Raw genomic sequence first — 27903 nt, 5'->3', positions numbered from 1 at the left:
ACGTTATACTTCTGGTTGGACCTCTACCCACTGACCAGCCACTCTCAACACTGACTCCAGAGTTTTAGAATACCAATGTTCTCCTTTCGAGGATGCATCCAAGATCTAGAACAATGGCTTACTCACTACCTTATAGGCTGGGTTCTAGTAGACACCAGTTGACCTCCAAATTGTTAACCCTCTTATTCTAGAACATTGTTCCTCAAACTTCAATGCATATTAGAATCCTCTCAGGATTTTATTTTAAAAATGGGTTCTGACTCAGGGCTGAGAAAGAACCCAAGAGTCTACATCTCTACCAGCTCTTTGAGGTCTCCAGGAAGGCATGAGAATACAGGAATTCACATTCAACTCTGCAGGCTGACCTCTAAAATGCCAACCCGCCCTGGAACCCTACCTCACGTATGAGAACCCTCAAGTCTACCTCAGGGAGCCAAGAGGAAGCTGGTTAATTCCTGACACCCATCACGGCCTGGACTGGTTTAAAGATGACACCGCCAAATTCTTATACTTTTCCCTTCACAAAGTAGAGCTTGACTCCCCTCCTTGAGTGTGTGCTGGGCTTAATGACCCTCCTCTAATGAACAGTGTGGCAGAAGCAGTGGAGTACAGTGTCTGAGGTTAGGACGTAAAGATCTAGTGGCCTCCTCCTTGATCTCTCCTTCCAATCACGCACTCTGGGGGAAGCCAGCTGTCACGTCTGGAAGACTCTTAAGCCATCCTATGGCACAGTCCACATGACAAGCAACTGAGGCCTCCAGCCAACAGCCACGTGAGTGAGCCACCTTAGAGCAGATCCTTCATCCCCCGTCAAACCCATGAGGGATGCACCCTCACGGCTGACCCGAATACCACCCAACTAACTAGCTCCCAAATTCCTGAGCTCAGACACCCTACGATATAAATGTTTGTTGTTTTCAAGTTATTAAGTTTTGGGGTGGGCTAATTTGTTACACAGCAAGACATAATGGAAAACAGTGACCCCAGCTCAACCACCTTCCAGGGCTCCAGAAAAGCCGCATTCCAGATTCCAGACTCTCTGCCCAAGCCACCCGCTCCCCAGGCCCCACCCCCCAGCCCTGCCACGCCGCAGGACAGAGGCACTTCAGCCGGCCGATAAAGTGTTTGCCGTTGGGTTTTCGTTTGGCTGGTTGTGTGTACACAGTGTATACAAGTTGAGTTGTACAGAAGCCCAAGAAAGAGCAAGAGACAAAGGGTGGTGGGGAGATGGGAGCAGAGGGGTTAGAGAGAGGGAGAAGAGAAGAGACCGATAAAAAATAGAACCACATCCAGATGACAAGGGGATGGGGGTGGAGGGGGCAGACACAGACAAATCGCAGTAGAAAAGGAGTGGGAGGGGCAAAGGGAGGGGACCCTTCTCCCCCCTCCACCTCCCCAGACCCCCGCCCCAGGTATGTACAATAAATAAGATTAAAAATAATTAACAAGATGCTTTTCCCCCTCCCACCCGATGCCAAATGCCCTGGGGAGGGAATGGCCTTTAGCAAAGATCTTGGCCTGTGAGGGAAGGCTTGCGGGGAGGGGGAAAGGGGTCCCCCAGCTCTCTGAAGCCGCCCCGCCCCCCTCAACCATACATAGACTTTTCCTATACATTATGTACAAGGTGGAGGGGGCTGGGGCTATGGCCATGGAGGGGGGATCAGGGCAAGGTGGGGGAGGGAAACCGTTACTAAATAGACATTTATACATATATATAAATAATTTCTCTGTACACCGACAGTGGGGGGAAAGGGGAAGGAGTAGAGAGGGCTTGGGAGGTGGGGGGGAGTCGAACTTCGAACTCTGCCCTCTGGGGGCAGCACGGACACACCCTGACCAATGACCCCCCCCCTTCCCCAGTGACGGGGCCCAGGGGTTAACTCCTGAGGGCACAGTTCTGTCCCCATTCTTGGTTCAAGGAGGAGGTGGTTCCCCCGCCAGGCCAGGGTGGGGTCACCCGCAGCGGCTGTGGGCCTGTGCTTGGGCCAGCAGGTCGCTGAAGGAGTCAAAGAGCTGTTCCAGCCACGGCTGATTCCGCATGCACTGCTGGACTACCTCCTCCTGGCCCAGGTCCTCCGCGCCGCCCTCGATGGCCAGGGTCTGCAGGGGATTAAACGGAAATCTGGGGTGGGAGGGGGCTGGGGGCCTCGGGATCAGTGTCTCAGGGAGAAGGGGGCTGGGAGTTGGACTCCTGGGTCTGAGGGAAGACGGGTCGGGGACCTGGACTGCCAGAGTCCAGCCAGGAGCCTGTGATGGGCAGAATCCCAGAGTGATGCGTGCGGGGCGTGCATGGGCTCACCTGGTCCCGGCAGCGCAGGAAGGTGTGGTACTTATAGTGGTGGAGTGAGTGGTAGAGCGTGTAGTATCCCGATTTGTCCAGTTCAACCTTGAACTCCTGGGCAAGTGGAGTGGAGAAGCCTCAGCCACCCTGTCCAGCAAGAGGAAGCCCCTCCTTCCACGCCCCGCCCATGACCCCGCCCCACTCCCAGACCCCGCCCCTGACCCACACACCTCCACTTCAGGCCCCGCCCCCGTCTCCCCACCTTCCCGTCCAGGCCCCACCTCTCCTGTTACCCATCGCACCTGGGCTCGGACCACGCTCCTCTTGAGCTTGCTGAGCGTCTTGCGATTGTAGGGTTCCCCGGCTGGCCGCAGCCGCACGGCCCCCTCCTCGGGGGAGCCCTCTCCACTTTGCTCCACTTGCAGCTGGGGGTACGTGTGCAGGGCGTCCTGCAGAAATCCGGGGGTGGGTCAGGGGGACCTCCCTGGACACGCCCACCCCAGACCCACCCACCTCTCAAGATTCTGATGCCTGGGTTTCACCCAGAAAACCACCGATCAGAAAAGACACCGAGCATCTCGGTTTCCTCCAAGGACAGTAGAAACCTAGGCCAGGCTGGTGACCCTTATCGTGTACTCTGTGGCCCAACCCAGGCCTCTCCAAGACAGCTAACATCCCACCCAAGCTTCTAGTCATTTGCATGTCCTACTCAAAATTCTGAGTTGGCCTGAAACCCAGAATCTCTAACATCCACCCAGAATTATACAACCAGACTGATATTCCATCCCATAATGCTCAGACCTACCCTAATGTTCTACCATGTAATTTTTTTTTTTTTTTTTTTGAGAGGGGGGCATGCCAAGAAGACTTACAATATCTTAGTTCCCTGACCAGGGATTGTACCTGTGCCCTAATTAGTGAAAGTGTGGAGTCTTAAACACTGGACCACAGGAATTCCCATTACAGTGGAATTTCTAATCCTAGCATAACGCCCAGCCCTGTCTTCCAGAGCCAGACGAATATTCAACCCCAGGCTTCTCAAGAGTCACCCTGACATCCCACCCAGAGTTTCTGAACCAGATTACCTTTTACCCCATGTTTTCACAGTCAGGCTAATATATCAATAAGAATTTTTACAGCTGGCCTAAACTCCATCCTAGAATTCTCAGAACTAGACTAACATCCCCCACCACGAACCTTCAGGGCCAGACTAACATTCCATGGCAGAATTCTAAGCTGTCCTGATATTTTACACCCCAATTCTCAGCACTACACTAACATCCCCATCAGAATTCTCAGAGCCAGATTAGTGTTATCTCCCAGAATTTCCGGAGCCACCCTAACATCCCATCCCAGAAGGGAAATTACATAGACAACTTCATGCTCGAGCCTGAGATTCAAAGGGCCTGAATTATGTTGACAAGAGAAGCCATCAGAATCTGCTCACACTCTGCCCCAGCAAGCCCTGGGTCCAGGCCCTAGTTCACCTTTTGTCCCCAAATTTGAACTCCATAACCATGCTCTGCTGGGCCTGCCCAGCAGCCCAGCCCAGACCTAGACAATGACCCCTCCAGGCCATCATCCAGCTTGCCTCCACTTGGGTGGGCGTGGATGCTGGGCCCAGAGATCCACATGCAACAGCTCAGCCTTCCACTATCCTCCTGGCCAAGCCTGAGCCTTCCAACGATCGCCCCCTCCAGGGCCCAAAGCTCTGGGAAGGAGCACAGTGGCTGACGTGCACCTGTCTCCTCTGGGCCTGAGCTCCAGGTCCCAGATACCACTTGCCCAGCCCCCCAAACACCTGTAGGGCTGGGCTCAGCGACAGCCGCTTCAGGACTTTTTTCTTGTGCTCATTCAGGAGGCCATCAATCTTCCGCATGGGCGGGAGGTACAGCTCGTCTAAAAGGGGAGGAGGGACATCAGAAGAGCTTAGCCCCACGACGATACAGAGTGGGAGGAAAGCAGGGCTTGAGGGTCTGGGTCCACTTACCATGCGTGTCCTCCAGGGCCTGGATCATGTCTGGGTCAAGTGCCGTGCTCACCAGCATCTCCACGTAGCTCCGGTACATTTCCCGCATCGCCCGGGTCTTCAGCAGACGCCCAGGTACTGCCCGCTCTGGGGGGAAAAAAAAGGAGACGTGGATTCATTATTTCAACTTCTGAGTCCGCTGAGGGAAGACTCTCCAATACCAAGACAATAAACTCTAAAGATGAATCACAGGTACCATCATGAGCTCAGCCTGGCAAGTCAGGGAAGGCTATTAAAGGTCACACAAGCACCGAACCTTCAGAGATCAGAAAGAGAATTTCAGGTTAGTGACCTCTGTGTTTGACCAGTTCTGCGAAGTTTCTGTAAAGTCTAAAGCAGCAGCAGAATTGGATTCCAAACCGGTGAATCAAGTCCGAGAGATCAGATCACAAAAGGCAAGGTTGAGGGAGGAGGTGGGAACTGAGACTGCAAAGGTTAGTGTAGGCCAGACCATGCGGGGCCTCCAAGATGAAGTGGAAAGGGCAGGGGCTTTTTTAGGGAGGGGTCCTAGGGAGCCATGGGAGAAAGCTGTGAGCAGGGAGGGGTGAAGGTAATTGGAGAGCAACCTCTCCGAGGCCATGCTGATGGATCAGAGGGGGAGACGAGAGGCCAGGACAATGGAACAGGTGGGAAAGAACAAGCCAGGGATGGGACTGGAGGGACAGGTACAGAGAATGAGGGGCAGGAGGGCCAGTGTCTGGGCCAGGGCTATGGGACAGGGCAGTGGGGGTGGGGGCAGTTGGGGTCGGAGGGGTGGGACTGGGGGTTTCCCAGCTACAGAGGTGAGTGAGGGGCCTGGCAGGTCTGGCCTGGTGAGTGGGTGGCTAGTAGGGCTGCATCTGAGATACAGAAACTAGGACCCGCTCAGTGAGGTCTGGAAGAACGGGGTTGGGGGTAGGCTGGGAGGGTGGCCAGGGTAAAGAAAGGAGTCTGGGGCTCATGGAAGTGGAGGGAGCCTGCCAAGTGAGAGGTACGGAAGGTCAAGCAACAAGACAGAAGACCGTCTTCTTACTTTTTGTAGCGCACGCTACGTGGCTCATGGGATCACAGTTACCTGACCACAGATGATACCCGGGCCCCTGAGGTGAAACCTCAAGAGTCCTAACCAGAGAATCCCCCAAGGATAGCACTGGAGGGACACCCACTAGTAACTCAAGAAGGAGTAGTAGGGAGAAAACAGAAGCAGGAGGCCCAATCATGAGAAGACCCCAAAAGATCCCTTAGGAAGAGGCCCGAGAAATGGCCACCTGACTTATCATCATGGACGGTCCTTGCTGACAGTGGTTTCAAGAGCCCAGAGTGACCGCTTGGCAGACGTCAGACCCCGTCGAGCCTCGGCCTGAACCTTTCTATGGCTCCTGTCTCGCTCGTGATAAAATCCTGCCAGTAGGGCCGCAAAGTCCCAAGCTCCTTGTCTCTCCAGGATCTGGTCTTGTTCCTTCTCTGCCCTCACTTCCTCCAGCCCCTGGCCCCTTTCCTGATCCACAGACATGCCCAGTCCAGTATATTCTCTCCCCTAATGTCACACCACCCCAGCCCTGCTGCATTCAGATCTTGGCTCCAACATCACTTCCAGAAACCTCCCCCCACTCCCCCCCTCCTGAAAATAATCACCCAGGATCCCACTCGGATCCTGTTTACCAGATCTATTTTTCTCTACTGCCCTTAATCCCACTCGGCCTTACACTGATGATTTTTCATAGTTTTGTATTCTATTACATAACATCTTTATCTGACTGACTCCCCCACGGAGACTGTAAATTCCCATGAGGATACATGTTTTTGTCTATTCTGTTCGCTGTTGGAACCCCCAGTTCATGGCACACAGTAGGGATTCAATTAACATCTGCAGAAAGGGGCTGAGGAAGCCAGACTGAGAGTGGACTAAAGGAAGGGAGAGAGGGCACAGCCTCTTTCTAGAACTTTCCTTGTGAATCCAAGGAGACACATCAGCTTCTAGCACAAGGAGGGTCACCAGTCTTAGACCAGCGAGAGGGTTGGTCTGAGGTCTCCTTGTCTGGGCAGAACCTTCAGGGCATCCAGACAGGAGTCAGGCTCACCCTGCCCCGGAGGGGCTCCTGGTCAAACGGGGTGAATGGACAAAGAACCAGACTGAGAGAAAGATACTGACTCTTGGCTGGGGAACTCCTTCCCGAAGGGTGTAGAATTTAGTTTCTCCCATTTCACAGGCTCAGAAAATTCTGGGCTGTCCACATAGGTTCACAGCAGTAGTAGACAAAAAGTGGAAACAGCCCCAAATGCCCATCAACCAATCCATGGATAAATAAAATGTGGCATTTCCAAACTATGGAATAGTATTCAGCCATAAAATAGAATGAAATACTATAAACAACTATGTAAAATAATAAATAAGCTACAGAGACATACTATACAGCACAGGGAACATAGCCAATATTTTATAATAACTTTAAATGGAGTGTAATCTATAAAAATATTGAATCACTATGTTGTACACCTGAAACTAGTATTTTTAATTGAACTACAGTTGATTTACAAAAAAAAGAATGAAGTACTGATACACACTACAACATGGATGAACATCAAAAACACGCTAAGCAAAGATGTCAGTCCTTCAGGACTACACATTGTGTGATATCCCTTACATGAAATATCCAGAATAGGCAAATCTATAGAAATTAGTAAATTACTGGTTGTTTAGGGATGAAGAAGGGGAGTAAGGGAAGTGATGGACAAAGGAAGCAGGGTGTCTTTTAGGGGCAATGAAAATATTCTAAAGTTGATTGCCAGATGGATACACAGCTCTGACTACACTAAAAGTCAAAGAATTGCGGCTTTTAAATAGGTGAGCCACACAGTACGTGAATTAGATGTATAAAACTGTTTAAGCAACAAAAGACCTGCAAATCTGGGTCTTTGGTTAAGCTCCTCCCTTGCCAGCATCTTCCCCTGACCCAGCTGTAAATGGCCAAGCATGCCTCCACCTGGTCAGATTGAGCCCACCACCCAGAGAAGACTGGATTTCCCAGGCTGCTTTGCAGCTAGGTGCGGCCATGTGACTAGTTCTGGCCAGTGGGATAAAGAGGAGACAGGATGTGGGCCATTCCCAGATCTGGCACTGAGCTGGAAGGTCAGTCATACCCCTACCGTAGGTCATTTCCTACTGGCAGGACTGCAGTAGGACTGCTGGGCTATGCCTCTGACCAGCAAGCTTGGGGGGCGGCAGAGCAACAAGAGGAAAAGAAACCGGGACTTGGACAACCTCAAGAGGAGGAGCCTCTTATTCTCCACAAATCTACCTCATCAAGACTTCAATGCAAAGAGAATTAATTCCACCTCTCTCTCTTGACTGACTAGTGGTATGTTTAGCCTCCGTTAAAACAGCTACCCCTGCACTACACCTCAAAGAGTAGGTGACCTTGGGCAAGTCATGGCACCTCCCAGGGCCACAGTGTTCTCATCTTTAAAATGAGGATAATAAATAAATAAATTAATTAAAAAATCATTGAAAATAAAATGAGGATAGGGACTTCCCTGGTGGTCCAGTGGCTAAGACTCCCAGTGTAGGGGGCCTGGGTTCGAGCCCTGGCTGGGGAACTAAGATCCCACGTACCACAACTTTATTTGGCACAGCCAAATAAATGAAATAATTAATATTTTAAAATGAAATGAAAAAAAAAAAAAAAAGAAATGAGGAGAATTCTAAAGTACCTAACCCCAAAGGGTTTATCTAAAGGTAAAATGAGCCAATGTGCAAAATGCTTAAAATGATGCCTGGCACTTAAAAGCACTAAGTCAGCTATTATATTTTTATACATATGTGTACATATATTTTAGGTGTTACTGTCATCATAAACCAGACATCATTCTAAGCAATGGAGCTCCCATCTGGTGCCCACTATAGTTGAGTACCCTCCTACATGCTTTACTGTGAATACCCACTTGACTTTATTATTAACCCATTTTACAGGTGAGGTCACTGAGGTGCTGCCCATTTCCTAGAGTCACCCAGTGGGTCACAGGGAACACCAGTCTCTGGGCTTCCAGGGTAGATGCTGGTCCCCAGTCCTCTCAGAACCTGCTTATGCGTGTGCACGCTCAGACACTTCAGTCAACTCTTTGCAACTTGCAACTCTATGGACTATAGAAATCTGTGCAGGCTCCTCTGTCCATGGGATTCTACAGGCAAGAATAGTGGACTGGGTTGCCATGCCCTCTTCCATGGGATCTTATTGACCCAGGGATCGAACCCCTGTCTCTTAGGTCTCCTGCACTGCAGGCAGATTCTTTACCCACTGAGCCACCTGGGAAGCCCCAGAACGTGCCTGTTCTGGGACAAAACAGCGTGGAAGCACAGCCCGAGGTGCTGCTGGACGCCTGCCAACTCAGGTGGGATTCCACACCCAGCTGTGCTGAACTCTCTTGATGTCTCAGTTTACCCACCTGTATTTGAGGACAATGTGAGTATCTACTTCATAGGGCCTCCGTAAAAAATCAAGCAAGTTAACATGTATAAACAACTTAGGGGACAGCCTGTCACGGGGTTAAGTGCCAGATAACCGTCAGCTATGGCTATGATTTTTAATTTATTACTACTATGACTGTCTGCTGACGCTGCCTGGAGCCCTCTGTACAGTGCACACCCATGCCTCTTTCTGAAAGCCACGGGGTCGCCTCCTCCCCAGCCTGACGACTGCTGATGGCCTTACCGTCCTCGCTGGGGGCCCCGGGGGATGACTCCGAGTCCGAGGAGCTGCCCGGTGGGCCCCCACCTGCCGAGGCGCTGCCCGCCGCCTCCTTCAGCCACTTCTTCCTCTTCTTGGGGGGCGGCTCGGCCTTCACCTTGGTGGGTCTGGACTTGGGCAGCCGGGAGGTGGCAGGCTGGCCCGTGGTGAGGTTCCGATCCGGCCGAATCTGCCGGCCACCCATGCCCCGCTCGCCCCGCAGCGGCCGTTCCGCGCGCGTTGCCCTCTCTTTCTCCTTCTCTTTCTCCTTCTCCTTCTCCACGGGCCGTGGTGGCGACGGCTTCTCGGGGGCAGGGGGCTCAGGCACGGCCGTCTCAGTCGTCTGCTCGGGGGGCTTCTCGGACGTCGTCTTGTCAGGGTTCTCGGGCTTAGGAGGTGGTACCGGGGCCTTGGGGGGCGGTGCGGCACTACCCCCAGCAGACACGGGGCCCTTGGCCTGCCCAGAGCGCCTGGAAGGAGACATAGATGGGACTGTGCTCAGCAGCCCCCGAAACCCAAATTGCCCCCCTGGCCCCCAACACCTAGCCCACAGCTGTAAGCACAGACTCTCACGGACTTGGTTTTTATGCCCCCCCTCTCTGAGGCCCCCACTCTCTGGGTCTCTGCACCCTCTTCCCGACTCTTGCTTCCAAGCATTTTGTACTTTAAAATGGTTGATTCTATGTTATGTCAATTTCCTCCCATGTTTCACCCCTAGGCCTACTGGCCCCGCCCACGACCTCCACGGTACCTGACAGGCACTGGGGGCCGGTGCCAAGGTTTCCGAGCACAGACCCTCACGTAATCCTTCTTGTTGACGTTTTCCAGGAACTTGACGTAGAGGCGCTGGTACCGGTTTTTGGCGTCCCCGAAATACCCCAAATACTACGAAAGGAAAGCAGCACGTGAGGAACTCCCTCGTTCACCGCAGGTGGGCAGCCCAACACCCAGGACTCCCAGGCCTGTCCTGGGCTACCGCGGGAGCCTGCCGGAGGTGGAGACCCCTTCTGGATGCCTCTTAGACCCATGGCAAATCAGAGTCATGTGTGAGGGGACCCCAGCTCCTTCCCCCACCCCCCGGCCCCCACCAGTCCCCATTCTCCTCTGCCGGCTCACATTACTGGTGGCACAAAACTGCCGCTGTCCATCCTTGATCTCCGGAGTGAATTTCTGCAGCAGCGCCTTCTGGACTCGCCAGATGGGTGGGGGCTCACGGCCGGTCTGCAAGGCCAGCTGAGGAGGGGCACAGCAAGACCGCAGGGTCAACCCCCATCCCGGCCCTTCCAGACCCAATTCCTGACCCCTGTCCTCCCTCCACACCCCCTTAGAGAAAAGACATCGTCGTCAACAAGGACCAGTGAAGACCCAGCTAATGGGTATCTTTGGCTTCCTGATGCTCTCAGCTCTGGGGTTGCAGCTTGACTCTTGCCCTGCCTTCCTAGAGCTCACCCAACACAGAGCTTCTCTGACTTGCCGTGGAGTTCCCTCCCAGTAAACCCACGGTAAGTTGAAGATATCGTTAAGTCATAAAATGCACAGAATACACCTAAATACATCATAGGTTAGCCCAGCCGGCCTTAAACGTTCTCAGAACACTTAAGTCATCTAACACAAAACCTGTTTTATAATAAAGTGTAAAGTACCTCAGGTAATTTATTGAATACTGGACTGAGAGTGAAAAACAGAACAGGTGTCTGGATACGGGAGGCTTGAAAGTGTATCAGTTGTTTACCCTTGTGATTAACTGCGTGGCTGGCCATGAACTGGAGGTTTCTGTTGCTCCCTGCTACTGCCCACCATCACAAGGGTATCAAAGCACATATCATTAGCCCAGGAAAAGAAAAGAATTCAAAATTAAATGCGTACTGCATTTGCATCACCATAAAACTGGAAAATCCTGAACTGAACCACTGAGGACAATGTATATTTCAAACCAGGCTGTTCATTCTATTGTTTTTGTTTGTTTGTTTCATTGTATTGAAGTAGAGCTGATTTACAATGTTGCACTAATTTCTGCTGTATAGCAAAGTGACTCAGTTATACATATTCTTTTTTATATACTTTCCCATTACGGTTTATCACAGGATACTGAATATAGTTCCCTGTGCTATGCAGTAGGACCTTGTAGTTTATCTATCCTATATACAACAGTTTACATCTGGTCATCCCAGACTCCCAATCCTTCCCTCCGCACCCACGGCCCCCTTGGCAACCCCAAGTCTGTTCTCTATGAATCTATTTCTGCTTTGTAGATAAGTTTGTTTGTGTTGTATTGTAGATTCCACATACAAGTGTTTTCACATGGTGTTTGTCTTTCTGACTTACTTCACTCAGTACGGTAATCTCTAGCTCCGTTCATGTTGTTACAAATAGGCCGTTCATTCTGTGCTACCAGCTTTTAGTTATCACAGCTTTACGGTGTGATTGTCGTTCAGTCACATCTGGCTCTTTGCGACCCCATGGACTGCAGCATGCCAGGCTTCCCTGTCCTTCACCATCTCCCGGAGCTTGCTCAAACTCATGTCCATTGTGTTGCTGATGCCATCCAACCATCTCATCCTCTGTTGCCCTCTTCTCTTGCCCTCAGTCTTTCCCAGCATCAGAGTCTTTTCCAATGAGTTGGCTTTTCACGTCAGGTGGTCAAAGTACTGAAGTTTCAGCTTCAGCATCAGTCCTTCCAATGAGTATTTACGGTTGATTTCCTTTAGGATGGACTGGTTTGATCTCCTTGCAGTCCTGCAGTCCAAGGGACTCTCAAGAGTCTTCTCCAGCACCACAATTTGAAAACAACAATTCTTTGGCACCCAGCCTTCTTTATGGTCCAACTCTCACATCTGTACATGACTACTGGAAAAACCATAGCTTTGACTAGATGGACCTTTGTCGGCAAAATAACGTCTCTGCTTTTTAATACGCTGTCTAGGTTTGTCATAGCTTTCCTTCCAAGGAGCAAGCGCCTTTTAATTTCCTGGCTGCAGTCACTGTACAAAGTGATTTTGGAGCCCAAGAAAATAAAATCTGTCACTGTTTCCACTTTTCCCCCATTTATTTGCCATGAAGTGATGGAACCGGATGCCATGATCTTAGTTTTTTGAATGTTGACTTTTAAGCCAGACTTTTCACTCTCCTCTTACACTCTCATCAAGAGGCTCTTTAGTTCCTCCTTGCTTTCTGCCATTAGGTATCATCTGCATATCTGAGGTTGTTGGTATTTCTCCTGGCAATCTTGAGTCCCACTTGTGATACACTCAGCCTGGCATTTCACATGTACTCTGCATATAAATTAAATAAGCAGGGTGACAATGCATAGCCTTGACGAACTCCTGTCTCAGTTTTGAAGGAGTCTATTGTTCCATGTCTGATTCTAACTTGACCTGCATACAGGTTTCTCAGGAGGCAGTTAAGGTGGTCTGATATTCCCATCTCTTTAAGAATTTTCCACAGTCTGTTATGATCCACACAGTCAAAGGCTTTAGCATAGTCAATAAAGCAGAAGTAGATATTTTTCTGGAACTCCCTTACTTTTTCTATGATCCAACGGATGTTGGCAATTTGATTTCTGGTTTCTTTGCCTTTTCTATATCCAGCTTGTACATCTGAAATTTCTCGGTTCACATACTGTTTGAAAAAGCCTAGCTTGAAGGTTTTTGAGCAAAGCGTTGCTAGCATATGAAATAAGCACAATTGTATGGTAGTTTAAACTTTCTTTGGAATGAAAACTGACCTTTTCCAATCCTGTGGCCACTGCTGTGTTTTCCATATTTGCTGACATACTGAGTGCAGCACTTTCACAGCAACATCTTTTAAGATTTCTAAACAGCTCAACTAGAATTCTATCACCTCTACTAGCTTTGTTCATAGTGATGCTTCCTAAGGCCCACTTGACTTCACACTCCAGGATGTCTGGCTCTAGATGAGTGACCACACCACTGTGGTTATCCAGGTCATTAAGACCTTTTTGTGTATAGTTCTTCATGTATTCTTCTTAATCTCTTCTGCTTCTGTTAGGTCCTTGCTGTTTCTGTCCTTTATTGTGACCATCTTGCATGAAATGCTCCCTTGGTATCTCCAATTTTCTTGACAAGATCTCTAGTCTTTCCCATTCTACTGTTTTCCTGTTTCTTTGCATTGTTCACTTAAGAATGCTTTCTTATTTCCCTTTGCTATTTTCTGCAAGTCTGCATTCAGTCGATTGTATCTTTTTCTTTCTCCTCTGCCTTTTGCTTCTGTTCTTTTCTCAGTTATTTGTAAGGTCTCCTCAGAAAATCACTTTGCCTTCTTCCATTTCTTTTTCTTTGGGATGGTTTTGGTCACTGTCTCTCTTTTTTTTTTTTTTAAGTTCTACCACTTTATTGCTACCAACCCATGTCCCTCCACCCTCGTGCACACATGCTCAGTCATGTAATCCCATGGACTTCAGCCCGCCAGACTCCTCTGTCCATGGACTTTTCCAGGAAAGAATACTGGAGTGGGTTGCCATTTCCTTCTCCTGGTCACTGTCTCTTATGCGGTGTTTAGGAAACTCCATCCATAGTTCTTCAGGCACTGTCTACCAGATCTAGTCCCCTGAATCTATTCTGGGACAAACCATCCACCTGACTCAAAGACATGACAGAATCTGAGCACTCACCCACCCACCATCTTCTAGATATGGTGATGGGGACCATGGTATGGCAGAAAACAAGGCTGACAAAGCCTTTTTCGGGGTCATTACAGACGTAGTAAGACAAGCAAAGAACAAAATAGGGCAAAGTTGTGCCTAGAATAGACACGTGACAGGTTACCTGAGACCATTTATTTCATCAGCCTGTCCACTGCAGGGCAGGACAGCGACACAAAGCCTCCCCAGTCTCCACTCCCCTCAGCACACTCAGACCCCCATCCCCAAACCCAAGGCTTATGCATCCCCGTAAGGCACTGAGAACCAAAGGATGTTAGACCCAGAATCTGATCGCAGGGAATAAGAGGGGTACCTGGGAACCAGGCTTGGGCATAAAAAAAATAACAGCACAAGTAATAAATGTGTTGATGGCAGGTGTCCCAGAAGCCTAGAAGGACTCTGGACTCAGGCTCAATCCAAGAATACTTCCTTGAAGAAGTGACACCTAAATGAGCCTGTGTCTTCCCTTAGGGGGCTGGGTGATGATCAAGGACTACCAGGTAACGTGAAGGACAGCTCTGGCTCTAGAAAAGAGCAGCTGACAGGCATCAATAAGTAAAGAATAAGAACACAGTGGGAAATATGCACTGGGCTTTGTGATAACTCAGAGATGAATGACAGGCAAGCCCTGGCATTCAAAGAATCCACAGTCAAGTGATAATCAGGATTCAGACGATAACTCCAATGGATTGATCATGGCTGCCCTGAGCACTAGGCTCAGGAGCAGCAAGTGCTGGAATCAGTTAGTGATGTCTGCCGCTGACAGCAGCTGCAGCTCGGAAGCCTGAATGCCACGTACTGGTTATCTACTCTTGGTTTTTGGTCAAATGTTTTTATATCCACGAATTTTTGTATCCTTCAGATCAGCCAGGGGATCAGAGAGGAGTTAAAATAACCTAATGAAAATGAGGGCCAGAGAAGTTCTTGGCTGCAATCTCACTGGATAAGAATGAGGCAGAAAAAAAAAAAGAATGAGGCAGAATGAGACAGGGCTGTGAACCTCTCACCCCAAGTGCTTTCCCCGAAGATACCACAGTTTTCAATCCTCCCTCCTGGCTCCTCAGGTCAGAGGCCCAAAGATCAAAAAGGCTATTTCCAATCCTTTTCAAGGATTGAAAAGTTCATTTACATCCTGCCTGCTCCAAAACCTTCCAGGGCCCCCAAAGCAGATTCCACAGCCTGGCACAGAGACTGCTTCAGTTTCCTTTCCTCTCTCCCACCCCAGGCCATCCTGGGGTGGCTCTCAAAGCTCAGCACACAAAGCCTAGACTCTCTGACTTCCAGGTTTCTGAATATGCAGGGCCCCTGACTAGGGGTGCCTTTTCCCCTCACTGTGGATATAACGTTCCTTCTTCCAGTTCTCAGATACTTTTGAAAAAAATCCATCAGAGCACCTCTTCCTCTGTCTCTTGCCACTGCCAATCTCCTTTCTCCAAGGAGCCAGTTATTTCTCTTAACTGGACGTGGGGCCCTCAACTCACCACATCCCGATTGGGCTTGGCTTCTTTCCCCAAACCACTCTTCCTCCCAGGATCCCACCATCCCCCAATCATCCAGGCCCTGGCGACATCCTCCTTGCCTTCTCCCCAAACAGGGTCCGTTAGTCCCAAAGCCACGTCGTTCCTTTCTTACCCCATGTCAATCAAATCACAGACCACACCCACTTCCCCTAAGTGGGAAAGTTGTCCCACCCAGGGCCCCTATTCAATGGAAGCCACAGCTGATTGGAGGAGACCTGACAAGGGCAGCCAATCAGCAGGCACACCATGAAGCTCATCTTTACTTCAAATGCTGTGCTGGACCAATCAGATTGTCTTCTGGGATTCTGAATAGTGACAAGCTGAGACAAGGGGAGTAAGCAGCAGGATATGAGTAAGCTAGAAGCACCCAGCTTGGCCATTAAGGAGAAAACTACAGGGTCAGACACAGGGGAATCTGTGTCACAGAACTGAGGCAGTGGACAGACTGTCAACAGGACTGCAGTTTCCCAGCCACCTCCCTGCTGGCCGGGGGCAGAGAAGCACCCAGGCAACCCAGAGCAGATTTTCAAGCAGGCACCCCCTGATCTCACTGCAGCATGACCTGGACTCTGCTCACCTGCCCGGCCTCGGCTCCTGCTGTCCAGCCACTGAAGCCCTCGCTTCCATCCCAACACATCACATAGACATGCCTCACCACAGGGCCTTTGCACAGACTATTCCCTCTGCCTGGACTGCCCTCCACATACTTTTCTCCATCCAATAAACTTACATGCTTAGAGATTAGCTCCTGATAAATCTTCACCATTCCTAAGGACTGGGAGTTAATATTTTCATGCCCATTTTACAGGTGGGGAAGCTGAAGCAGAGAGGGCAGTTAACCCTACATTGTCCAGTTCAGTAAGCCCTCCCCACACGTAGTTCTTGAGCACTTGAAATGCAGTTCATCTGAATCAATGTTCTGTAAGTGTAAAATATAGTATCGATTGCAAAGACTTGGTAAACAAGAAAGACCATAAAATAACTCACTAACTCTTCTTAAACTGTCCAGAAACTAAATATTTTAGATGTACTGAGTTAAAGAAAACCCTATGGCTAACCTCACACATCTTTTAACTTTTTTAAAATAAATGTAAATGTAAGAAAATCTGAAATGAAGAACATGGCTCGTATGATTATTTCTACTGGGCTGCCCTTGTTTTACCATAAACTACGGCCAGTGGCCCATTTCTATCAATCTATGAGTTAAGAATGGTTCTTACTTTAAAGGATTGTGAAAAAGAAAATAAAAAACCAAACAAAACCAAAAGAATACCTGGCAGACACCACAAGCTGCTTGCAAAGCTTAAAGTATTTACTATCTGTGCACTGTGCCTAGCTGCTCAGTCGTGTCCGATTCTTTGCGACCCCATGGACTGTAGCCTGCCAAGCTCCTCTGTCCATGGGGTTCTCCAGGCAAGAATACTGGAGTGGGTGGCCATGCCCTGCTTCACAGGATCTTTCCAAACCTGGGATCGAATCCAAGTCTCTAGCCCTAGCCCTTCACAAAAAAAAGTTTGCCAAGCTCTACATTAGAGATTTGCCCAAGATCAGAGATGAGTAATAGAAGCAAAGTTCTGTTTTGTTTTTATTTGGCTGTGTGGCCATGAGGCATGTGGGATCTGTTACCCGACGAGGGATTGGACCTGTGGCCCCTGCATTGAGAGTGTGGCGTCTTAACCACTGGACTGCTAGGGAAGTCTGAGAAGCAAAGTTTACAGGGTGCTTTCGACACGCCACCCACAGTCAGAACACCGGAGGGGCTGTAAAACCTGAGTCTTCACATTGTATGAAGGAGTTCTAACACAATCAGCTCCCATTTTACAGATGAGGAAACTGAGGCTCAAGATGGTCAAACCCTAGTCCAGCTTGGAAGTGGCACAGATTCAAGCCAATCAATTTTGTGCCAAAGCTGGGCTCTTAATAACCATGCTGCCAGCCCGCCCAGACTCCAGAGACACGAACAAGTCCTCATCTGCACGAGTGGCTCAATCCTGGGGCTCTGAGTTCCCCATCAGTACACATACCCGTGTTGTATTTTAAGCATCTGAGTCCTTGGCTGGCCCTCTCCCCTGCCCCATGCCAGCTGGGAGGTGGTATCAAATAGCCCTGGCTCCAATCCTGGCTTGGCACTCGCCAGCCAAATGATTCCCTCACCCTAAATGTGAACTTCCTCATCTGTAAACTGGGGATGGTCAGGGTCCCAGAGTCTGGCTCATCTGGTCCAGTACTGGGTGCCCAGAGGCACTACCAGTGTTTGCTAGAATTCTAATACCCAGAGAACAGCTGACCCTGGTGCTGAGAGCGTGGGCTCCCAGGGCCAGTAACCGAGTCCTGGTCCCAAGCTGCAAAAGCCTAGAAAAGCCACTTTAATGCTCTGAGCCTCAGTTTCCTTCCTTGTAAAAGAAGGATAGTAATCTTTATAAAGAAAGATAACATTTACAAGTGGGGGCAACGTTTTGCAGGACAATGTGAAAATACTACATGCCACTGAATGGTACACTTAAAAATGGTTAAAATGAGGACTTTCCTGGTAGTTCAGTGGTTAAGACTCAGTGCTTCCACTGCAGGAGTTGGGGGGGAGAGCGGCGTGGGTTTGATCCCTGGTCAGGGAACTAAGATCCCACATACAGTGTGTCATGCCCCCCCACAGAAAAAAAAAAAAAAAAAACAGTTAAAATGATAAACTTCATGATATGTATTGGTTATCATGATTAAAGGGGGGAAAAAAATCAAACTAAATTCTGAATGTGATATATCCCAAATCCTAAACCTTGGACTTCCCTGGTTGTCCAGTGGTTAAGAATTCACCTGCCAATGCATGGGACCTGGGTTTGATCCCTGGTCCAGGAAGATCCTACGAGTCATGGGGCAACTAAGCCCATGTTCCACAACTACTGAGCCTGAGCTCCAGAGCCCATGCTCCTCAACAAGATAGCCACAACTAGAGAAAGCCCATGTGCAGCAAAGAAAGGCCAGTGCAGCCAAAAATAAACTAAAAAAAAAAAATCCTATCCCCTGAGAACTGGTAGCAGTTCCCATCACTGCTGTTCATTTGACATCTCCATCGCTTGTCCCAGGCTGAAGGCCAAAGAGTCTCAGAAATCTTGAAATTAAATGAAACGATGTACACTGTGAGGAAGGTGGGAGGACTGGCCAGGGAGGGATACTGAGACTCAAGGCATCTGGAATGGTCCAGTCGCTGGTGGAGGGGTGGGGATGTGAGAGTTCACTCTAGCATTCATTCTGCTTGACAACTTACATATCTCTTGTGAATGTTCTTTTGTATGTGATCAAATACCATGATACGAAGACCATAAAACTACGGGTGAGAAGATACGGCCTGGGATTGGTGGGCTGGGGCGGAGGAGGTAGAATGATGGGACCTTCCTCGTGGTCCAGTGGTTAAGATTTTGCATGCCCAATACAGGGAACATGGGTTTGATGCTTGGTTGGGGAACTAAGATCCCACATGCTGTGATGTGTGGCCAAAAAAACAGAAAGGAGCAGAAAAAGAATGCCAGGGTGGAGAGGAAGCAGGACCAACAAAAAGGTGATAAGGTAAAAGCTGAGTGCTGGATACACACAGCCCCCTTACTCTATTTGCTCTACTCTTTCCATAAGAAAATAAATTGAAAACAACACAGGAAAACGCACATTACCCTCATCTCCCAAAACACACTCTCAGTAACAAAGTATAATAATAGTGCCTATCTTTATAATGAATGCACTCCACAATGTCTCTATCTGTAACTGACAAGAAGCAACACTCAAGGTGAAATTAAAGTTAAGATACATGGTTCTGGCCCCCTAGTGAATATCCAGTCAGTGACAGTAACTCACATGAAGAATGGCTTTACTGAGCCTTTGGTATCTTCACCAGGGTGATCATGGCTTGCTGACCTACTGAGAACTCCTTCTACCCCATGCCCTGTGCAAAGCACCACTGGGCATCTGAATTCACCTACCCTTGTCAAGCACTGACATTAACCCTCTGTTCCAATTACCTTGTTCAATGAACAAATGACCACAGGAGAGGTCAGTACACTTTTTCTGTAACAAAGTAGACAAGAAGTATTTTGGGATTTGTGGGTCAGCTCAGCTCTGCTGCAAAAACCCCACTCTGCTATTGGATGGGAAAAGCGGCCTATGTATATAATATGTAAATAAATGGGCAGGGCCATGTGCCAATAAAACTTAATTTCCAAAACCAGGTGGGGGGTGTGTGTGTGTGTGTATGTGTGTGTGTGACAGAGAGAGAGACAGTGTGCCCATCCCTGTGTAAAGTAATTGGAAGTAGGAAATGGGCTGGCTATATAAAGTATTTAACAGACTTCCCTGGTGTTCCAGTGATTAAGACTGTGCTTCCACTGCAAAGGGCGCAGGTTCTATCCCTGGTCACGGAACTAAGATCCCATATGCCCTACAGTGCGGCCAAAAAAATAAAACAGGGTTTAAGATGTGGCCTGACACACAGGCATTCCTAAACCATCAGCTGCGACTTTATAGGTGTGCGTTTTCATAGGTACTGCTGCTGCTAAGTCGCTTCAGTCGTGTCCGACTCTGTGCGACCCCACAGACGGCAGCCCACCAGGCTCCCCCGTCCCTGGGATTCTCCAGACACGGGTCACGTCAATACCTCACCTTTCCAACTAGAAGTGACAAGTAGCCTTTATAGCACCCATCGGCTTGTGTTAGAAGCTCCCTCTTCAGCTTTGTCCCTTAGTATGACCCTAACACAGCAAGAGCATCTGGAATAACTGCCAACAATCATTTCACCCTATTTACCGGTGACATACGCATATACACCCAAATAACAGCTCAGAGGCTGGGATCTTCCACCCTCACTAGCAGGTCCCATCCGCCCGCCCTGCAGCGGGTCTCAGGAGGTGCAGGGGGGAGGCCCCGCCACCGCGGTACGTGCAGTCCCCAGCACCCGGCCTGTCATCCAACAAGCGCGCCGTGAACGCTCCAGCGGCCGAGGCAGCAGGCTCGCTGGTCCCCTGCGACGCCCAGGGGGCTCACCTTGAGGGAAGGGATGTCCTCGGCGCGGATGACGAACTCATCGCGCTCCCGGAAGATGCCCTCCCCGCCACTCTCGCCCGCCTCCTCGTCCGTCTCCCCGCACACGGCCGCCGTCTCCTGCTTCTTGGCCAGGTGCAGGGGCCGGGCGTCGGGCGGCTCCGGGTCCTCAGGCGAAGGGGCAGCCGGCTCCTCAGGGGGCGGCGGCGGGGGCGCGGCGGCCGGTGGGGGCGGCGGCGGCGGCGCGGGCGCGGGGGCGGGCGGCGACGGCAAGGCCGGCGGTGCAGGAGCGGGCGGCGGCGGCGGCGGCGGCGGCGGCGGCGGCGGCGAGCTGGGCACGGGGGCCACCAGTGGGGGTGGCGAGGGCAGGGCCGGCGGTGCGGGCGGCGGCTGCGGTGTCGGGGCGGGAGGCGGCGAGGGCGGGGGCTTCTCCTCCAGCAGCGGGGGCTCTGGGGGCGAGAGGGGCATCAGGGTTGCAGACCCGTTCAAACCCGCCCCCCCACCAAACTTGTTACCTGCTGATGGTGAAAAGTCTCTCAGACTATTCTGGGAGGTCCCAGCACAGTCCTCCTCCTGCCCTGTACTCCAACATCCCTCCTGATCAAACTGAGCTCTTCACCTAACTACCATCTCTGCCCCCAACCCCCCTCCGTCTCTACTTTCCATTCCTCTTCTGTTACCCTTTCTCCTCCTTCAAAGAGGGTCCTGTCTGGCCCGCTCACTGTCCTCTCCCTGACCTTCAACACCCACCCAGTCCCCTGACACCTACAAGAAGCCCGCGTTCCTTTAACTTCTCTTTCCAGTGTCCTAATGGGCTTCCCTGGTGGCTCAGATGGTAAAGAATCCACCTGCAATGCGGGAGACCTGGGTTTGACCCTGGGTCTCCAGGAAGATCCCCTGGAGGAGGGCATGGCAACTCACTCCAGTATTCTGGCTTGGTGAATCCCCATGGACAGAGGAGCCTGGCGGGCTGCAGTCCATGGGATCACAAAGAGTCAGACATGACTGATCGACTAGGCACTCAGGCAGACATGCTGCTCTGGTCCTCATCTTTCCCTGGTCTCCACAGACCCCGGTGTCATAGGGCAGTTCTGCAGCCCAACTGCAGTACTCAAGTGTCCCCCCCTCCGCAATGGCCAGGAGGCCTCTCTGGTCCCATCAGACCCCCCTCGCAGCTCCCCAGCCTGGTCCCTACAAAGCTTCTGGCCCTGTCCTGCCCCCAGTCTCCGAATACCATTCGCCATTCCAGCACCTCTTCTCTTGTCCCTGAATGTCCCTCCCTGTGCCAACAGCCCCTCTGCTCCTTCCTTATTGCCACCCAGCTCCCCAACAGTCCTTCTGCCACACCAGCATCCCTCCCTGAGACTCCAGTGGGGATTCTGAGCCCCTGAAATGGGCTCCCACAAAGTCCACTTGAGTCCAGAATTACCTTTGCTGCCTTGGGGCCCCAGTCTGCTGCTTACTTCCCATTTGTTAATGTCCCTCCCGATTGCTGGGTCATCCCCTCTGTATACCTGTTCCTTCTCGGCTCAAGAGGTCTCATCCTCCTCTATCCAAGCTCTCCCCTCTCCTTTCCTCAGCCTGCTCTTCAGTCTCAGAATTGCCAATGCCCTCTCCTTCCTGATAAATACCCATGATATCTGAAACATCCCCACCTGCCCAGCCCAATGCCTTGAGATCTCCTGACTCCTCAAACTGCTTTTGATCCATCCCTGGGTCCTTAGCCGTGAGCCTTCCTTCCAAGGCCCTCTCTTCCCCTGATGCTCTCTCCCATTAGAGCCGATCCAGGCACTCTGCATAGAACCCGCCAGTGTTTCCCATCTCTTCCCTGATGCTTTCCTTTAGTCTCTCACTGTCTTACTCCCCACTTCCCACCTTTCTACAACCTTCCAGAAGACGTCACCATTCCATAAGACTCCTCTGAGCATCCAAGCCTCCTCATTCACTGCTCCAAACGCCCTCCCCCAAACCTCCTCTCTTTCATCCCCAATGCCCCTATCAAAGCCCTTGAAATTTTGTCCAACATGCCCTCTCAGAACTGAATGCCATTCAGACCTGCCTGTACCCCTAGCCTTTCCTGATGCCCCACACCCCACAATCTGACTAGTCGTTATTAATGCATGTTTCTTTAACCAACCCTGCCCAAGTCTCTGTCTGCTCCCCCAGGCCCTCTTCTGTCCTCTATCACACACCTCTAACCCCTAGAGCTCTTCTCACATCCCACGTCCCCTCTCGTCAATTTTAAAAGCTCTCTCCGACCCTGGCACCCACCTACCCCCATCACTTATAAGCTAGGCTGAACAGTGTGTAATCTATACCATCAGACCTGGGCCCTGAATCCTGGGGACTCCCTGGTCGCCCCCAGACCTCCTTCCCAGCTCTCACCAGGTGTGCCGCTGCTGCTGGCACTGGGGAGCCCCGGGAGCGGGGGTGGCCCGGGGACTGCAGCCTCTGCAGCCAAGGGGGGCCCATCCGGAGTGGAGGAGTCCTTAGGCCCGGCCAGCGGTGGGTCGTCGAGAGCAGAGATGGCCGAGGAGATGCTCTCCTGGAGGTCCCGGTTCTTGGCAACAGAGTCTTCCTCGTCGGAGGAGAAGGAGGGCAGGGTCTCCAGGTTCCGCTTCAGCTCCTCGTCCAGTCGCTTGCAGGGTGAAGGGCAGCCGAGCCCCAGCCCATCGCTCTCAGCGGCCTCCAGCGCGCCCCCCAGCCCGAAGGCGCTGGCGGGTGGGGGCTGTGGCACAGTGGGGGCGGTGGGGGGCTGGGGAGGCAGGCCCCGGGCCTGCACGGTGGGCGGCACACTCTTGGGGGGGCTGAGCGGGGGTGTCAGGCCGGCCTGGTAGAGTGGTGGATGGCGCTTGCCTGACTTGAGAAAGTCCAGGAACGAAGCCATGAAGCCGGACTTCATCTCGGGCTGCTTCTCCTCCACCTCCTTGATCTTGGCCTCAATCTTCTCCCGAGTGAGGCTGGAGTCCAGGCTGTTGTGGTCAGCTCCCGACATGGCATCGCCCGAGGAGGCTCCCAGACCATCGCCGGCCTTGGGCACAGACAGCTTGATCTAGATGTGGGGGCAGTGGGCAGTCAGGGCCCATGTGTCCCGGCCCCTGAGTCCTGTCTTGCCTCAAACTCAGGACTCTGGGGCCCCAGTCCTCTCCCTGCCTAAGACTATGAAGTTCAAACTCAGCAATCTCAGCCTGCAGACGTGGAACTCAAGCCCACAGACCCTTTTGCTCAGATTCCAGAATGACAGGACTGATATTCCTCCCTCATTACTCACTGACCCCCTCCAACAAGACCCAAGAACCCAGGATCCTCACAATCGATAGTCCTGTGGGACCTAGAAGCTAGGAACACAAGCACTAACTCCCAGCCTCCCTCTGGATACACAAATTTCAACTCTCAGATCTCTCCAAGCATGGAACTCTGGAGTTTGAGCCCTCTGATTCCTTTTCTCCTGGGAATTAGTTCATACCATATTCTCCATCATGCCCAAGAACCTCAAATGTGGCCCCAACCCCCAGGCATCAGGGTCCCAGCCCCCCTCACCTTCAGTGGTTTCAGGGGCTCCAGCCGAGTGCCCCCTGCCTCCTCGGCCTTCCTGCCCCGGCCCCGGCCCCGGCCCCGAGGTTTCTTGGCCCCATCAGCAGGAGTGGAGGCTGAGGCTGGCCCAGCGGTGGTGGGAACCTCCAGTGGGCGAATCCGGGGTCTCCCGCGGGGCCGGGGCGGCCCATCACGCTTGGCCTTGGTGGGTTTGCGACCTCTGCGCCGGGGGCCGTCAGGGCCTGGGTTGGGTGGACAGAAGTCTATGTCACCCAGCGGGGAGAGAGCCGGGCGGGAGCGGCAGCTGGACACCAGGTCAGGCAGGCGCCGGGGGTTGAGGCGGATGTCAGCGGGCACGTCAGCTTTGTCCTCATCGGCCTCAAACTCGTACTCCTGGGCATACAGTTTCTTGGGTGTCTGGAAGGGTGGGTCACGGCGCCGCAGCAGGTGGAAGGAGGACGTCTTGAGCAGCTTCTTTGGCTTGGTAGAGCAGAAGATGGGCGAGGTCAGACCTCCCTTGGGCTCCGAGGCAGGGGGCGGAGGCGGCGGCGGGGGAGGCGGGGGTGGGGGGGCCGCCTGGTGTGGCCCACTCTGGATCAGGCCCAGGGGCTCAGCATTGACCGTGGAGGGCAGCTCGGGGGGCTTGTTGGGGTCCAGGCCCAGGCCCGGAGTCTCAGGGCCGGCTCCAGTGGCCCGACCAGGGCAGTAGGGCCCGTAGGGATCATAGGCAGGGGGGCCAGGGGGTGGCCCGGTCCCCGCCTTGGGATCGCCCTCGTCCTCGGGCGGCCCAGCCTTGCCATAGTCGTCCGCCGGCCCTCCGCCGAACATCTCCTCCATGGTGGGGAAGAAACTGCGCTCCTCGTCTTGGAGCAAGGAGTCAGGGAAGCAGATGGAGGTGAGCGGCACGAAGCGGGGGGCCTTGGTGCCTTGCGGGCTGGGGCTGCGGTAGGCACCGGAGGGATCCTTGCCCTCGGTGTTGGGCGGGCCCACGCCAGTGTCACCGGGCCCAGCGGGCAGTGGCTCCAGGGCCCCCAGCAATTCTTGCATGGCACCGGGCGGCTCCAGGCTCTCCTCCGGCCGCAGGCGGGGGCTGGGGGCACCGGGCTCCAGGCCGTGGCTGCGGAGGTGGGCCTCAAGCTGGAGGGGCATGGGTGGTGGGGGTGGGGGCGGTGGCGGGGGCGGCTGGGGTGCCCCATCTCGGGCGGCCGGCTCAAGGAGGTGGACGCCGACTTTGGGAGCACTGGAGGAGGGGCTGGGAGCGTGGCTGAGGACCGAGGGGAGCAGCTGGGGAGGAGGGGGCGGCAGCACCAGTGGGAGGTCGGGGCCCCCCGCCTCTAGGAGGAGGCCGTGGGGGGCAGGCTGGGCCGACTGGGCCGTGGGTTGGGGGGGCGGAGGGCTCTTTTGGAGGAAGGCCCCCAGCTCCTTGGCACCTGCCCCGTAGTGGACAACTGAGGTGGCCAGCCCCTCGGGGGTCTCGCCACCCCGTTCCGGCCCTTTCTTCTTCTCCTTCAGCCGCCCCAGGCCCAGCTCCAGGGCCGCGGTGGCACCCTCGTCAAGGCTGGCGCTGGTCCGGATGACGCTCTGCAGATGGTACCTCTGGGGGTCTTCCTTGGCCAGCTCGTAGGGTGTGCCTGGGGGACCCCCAGCCCCGCCACTCCCCCCAAGTCCCTTGGAGGCATCTGCCGCCCCATCTTCGCCCACCAGGCCATCTGCCCCTGAGGTCCGCGGGGGGCTGGGCGCCTGGAGGAGGTGCTGAATGAGGAATTCTTCATCCTCCGTACGCTCAGCGGGAGGCCCGCCGGGGCCCGCCAGCAGCTCGGAGCCGTCCCCCTTGCCCTTGTAGCCACCTGCTCCAGCTGCATAGCTGCTGGCCCCTGGGGGTGCCAGGAACGGGGCTGAGGCCAGGACAGAGCTCAGGTATTTGCCAGGGGCTCCCGGAGAGCCAACTCCGGGCGGGCGGCCGGGGGCAGGTGGCGACTGCAGTGGGCGGATGATGTGAGAAGGGCTGGCCTCTCCGCCGCCCCCCAGGGAGCTGGGCCCCCAACCGCCTCCATGGCCCGAGAGTGCTGGGGAATGGCCAGTACTGTAGCTGAGAGAGGGGCTGGCCGTGGGCAGACCCTGGGAGTGGGCAGCTGGCCCCGGGTACGGCTCACCCTGCACCCCATACAGCTGCCCCTGCAGCTGGTCTGGGGAATAGCTCTGACACGTGGCTAGGCCAGGAGGCGGGGGACCACTCGGGGGCTGCTGGGGCCCCCCTGAGTAGCTAGGGCCTTTGCTCAAGTCCTGTGCTTGACCCCCTCCGAACCCCTGCCCATAAGCCTGGGGTCCTAGAAGCCCTTGGGGCTGACCGGGGGAATAAGCCTGGCCTCCTGCTCCTCCAGCCCCGGAGGCCTTCCCAGTGGCATAGGCCGCTGCTGGCCCACCTAGGCTCTGGCATTTGGGCGTGGCGGTCGAACGGGCTGGTGGGGGCCTACTGGCACCGCCCGCAGCTGCCCCGTAACCACCTTTGCCCGTCTTGTAACCAGGCGACTGAATGATGGGGCGGTAACCTCCACCGCCACCGCCTGCACCACCTCCTCCAGCTGCCTCAGGGCCTGCAGCCCTGCCTGATGCCCCGGCCGTGGCTCCACTGGGCCCAGCTTTGCTAGGCTCACCAGCGCCAGGGGAGGGCTCCCCACCGCCCAGCGGGCTGCAGGCCAAGTTGGCCCGGTGGCCCATGGAGGCGTAGCTGCCTCCGCAGCTCAGGTAGTGCTGGAGGGCATGGGCTGGGGGTGGGGGTGGGGGGGGCTGGGCACTGGCGGGCCGCTGGTAGTGCTTGATGACGGTGTCCTGGCGGGGCAGGGCCCGCTCAGGGGGCGGCGGGCCGGGGGCAGCACCCGAGAAGTTGTAGAGCTGTGGAGAGGATTGTTCGGCTGCGGCGGCGGCAGCAGCGGAAGAGGAAGCCAGCAGGTTGAACTGAGTCGGGAGGTGGCGGGGAGGTGGGGGTGGGTCTGGGGGACCAGGGCGGTAAGGTGGGGTTTGGGCTGGGCCGAGACCAGCGGGCCCCAGGACACCACCCCCCGCCAGGCGCTCAAAACCTAGCGAGGAGGGCACCGTGGGTGCCTGCGAGGGCTTCAGGTGCAGCACGTCATGGGGGGACAGGAGCCCATTAGCTGGGGGACTAAACGGGGGATCCTGGAGGGTGAGGGAAGAGGGAACTGGGAAGGGGCGGCTGCCAAAGGAAGCCGGGTGCTGATAAGCCGAAAGGGCGGAGGAGGATGGAAATGTGCTGGAACCGGGCAGGGCGCCTGAGATGAAGAGCTCCGTGGGGCCTGGCGTGTGCATGGCTAGGGATGAATGAGGGAGACCACAGGTCAGAGTCGACCACACTCCAGCCCCACCCTGGCCCTCCTGGGCTGGCAGCGGGCTTACCTGTTTGCCAGGAAGGACTGCGGAACTGGGAAAGAAGAGAGGAGGCAGAGGGGCCAGGCTGCGGGCCCCGGGACTCCAGGGCCGAGATGAGGTTCATGACGGAGGCGTCGGGCCCTGCTGAGCCTGCGTGATGGAGGCCAGTGTCGAAGAGTCCAGAGAGGCCTGGCAAGGGTCGGGGCGGGGGTTGAGTCAGCTAGGTGGGGGATAGGGCAAGGTTGAAAGGGAGAAAGAGCAAGCCAAAGGCAAGTTGGGTCAGGAAAGGGGACTGGATGGAAGGTACAGATTCAAAGAGGAGAAAGTAGACAGAAACAAGGAGACAGTAAGCAGGATGGAGTAGGATGCAATCGTAAGGGCGGGGAGCCCAGGAGGGGAAAAGTAGACAAAGGAGTAGAAAAATCCAGAGGTGAAAAAAAGTGGGAGAAAAAGAACAGAGAGTTCTTGCGGTCCAAGGGAGGCCAAAGGAGTTAGGTAATTCTAACAAGGAAGGGGAAGAGATGGGGTGATACTGGTGCCACTGGGAAGAACCAGAGAACAAGTCGAAAGAGGTTAAGTCCAAGTGAGAGGGTCCAGATTTTTCAAAAAAAAAAAAAAGGGTGGGGGGGAGGGATAAAGGGAAGGAGCCAACCAAGAGGGTCTTAGGGTCAAACTGGACAACAGTCTGGTTGCTGATCCATCTAGGAAGGGAAGCGGCAGGATCAAAGGAGAACCAATCCGAGGTACTAGAGGCCCGGTCACAGAAGAATCAG

At 53.5% G+C, this 27903-nt stretch overlaps 1 protein-coding gene across 1 annotated transcript in view; it reads right to left on the bottom strand.

The window, feature by feature from the left end:
• Positions 1-1117: 1117 nt before the first annotated feature.
• PRR12 (proline rich 12) overlaps positions 1118-27903 on the bottom strand; it is a 29348-nt gene continuing 2562 nt past the window's right edge. The window contains exons 3-14 of the mRNA XM_061139845.1: positions 27158-27319; positions 23753-27072; positions 22598-23264; positions 20216-20661; positions 10130-10246; positions 9765-9898; positions 8999-9483; positions 4272-4397; positions 4083-4180; positions 2584-2730; positions 2300-2395; positions 1118-2100 (exon numbers count right to left, since the gene is read on the bottom strand). Of these exons, the coding sequence (XP_060995828.1) occupies positions 1954-2100; positions 2300-2395; positions 2584-2730; positions 4083-4180; positions 4272-4397; positions 8999-9483; positions 9765-9898; positions 10130-10246; positions 20216-20661; positions 22598-23264; positions 23753-27072; positions 27158-27319 (5945 nt within the window). The 3' untranslated portion in view covers positions 1118-1953. The remainder of the gene's footprint in view (positions 2101-2299; positions 2396-2583; positions 2731-4082; positions 4181-4271; positions 4398-8998; positions 9484-9764; positions 9899-10129; positions 10247-20215; positions 20662-22597; positions 23265-23752; positions 27073-27157; positions 27320-27903) is intronic.

Source organism: Dama dama, chromosome 4 (assembly GCF_033118175.1).
Source record: "Dama dama isolate Ldn47 chromosome 4, ASM3311817v1, whole genome shotgun sequence".
Taxonomy (NCBI): Eukaryota; Metazoa; Chordata; class Mammalia; order Artiodactyla; family Cervidae; genus Dama; species Dama dama.
This window is presented reverse-complemented; position numbering and strand designations above follow the sequence as displayed.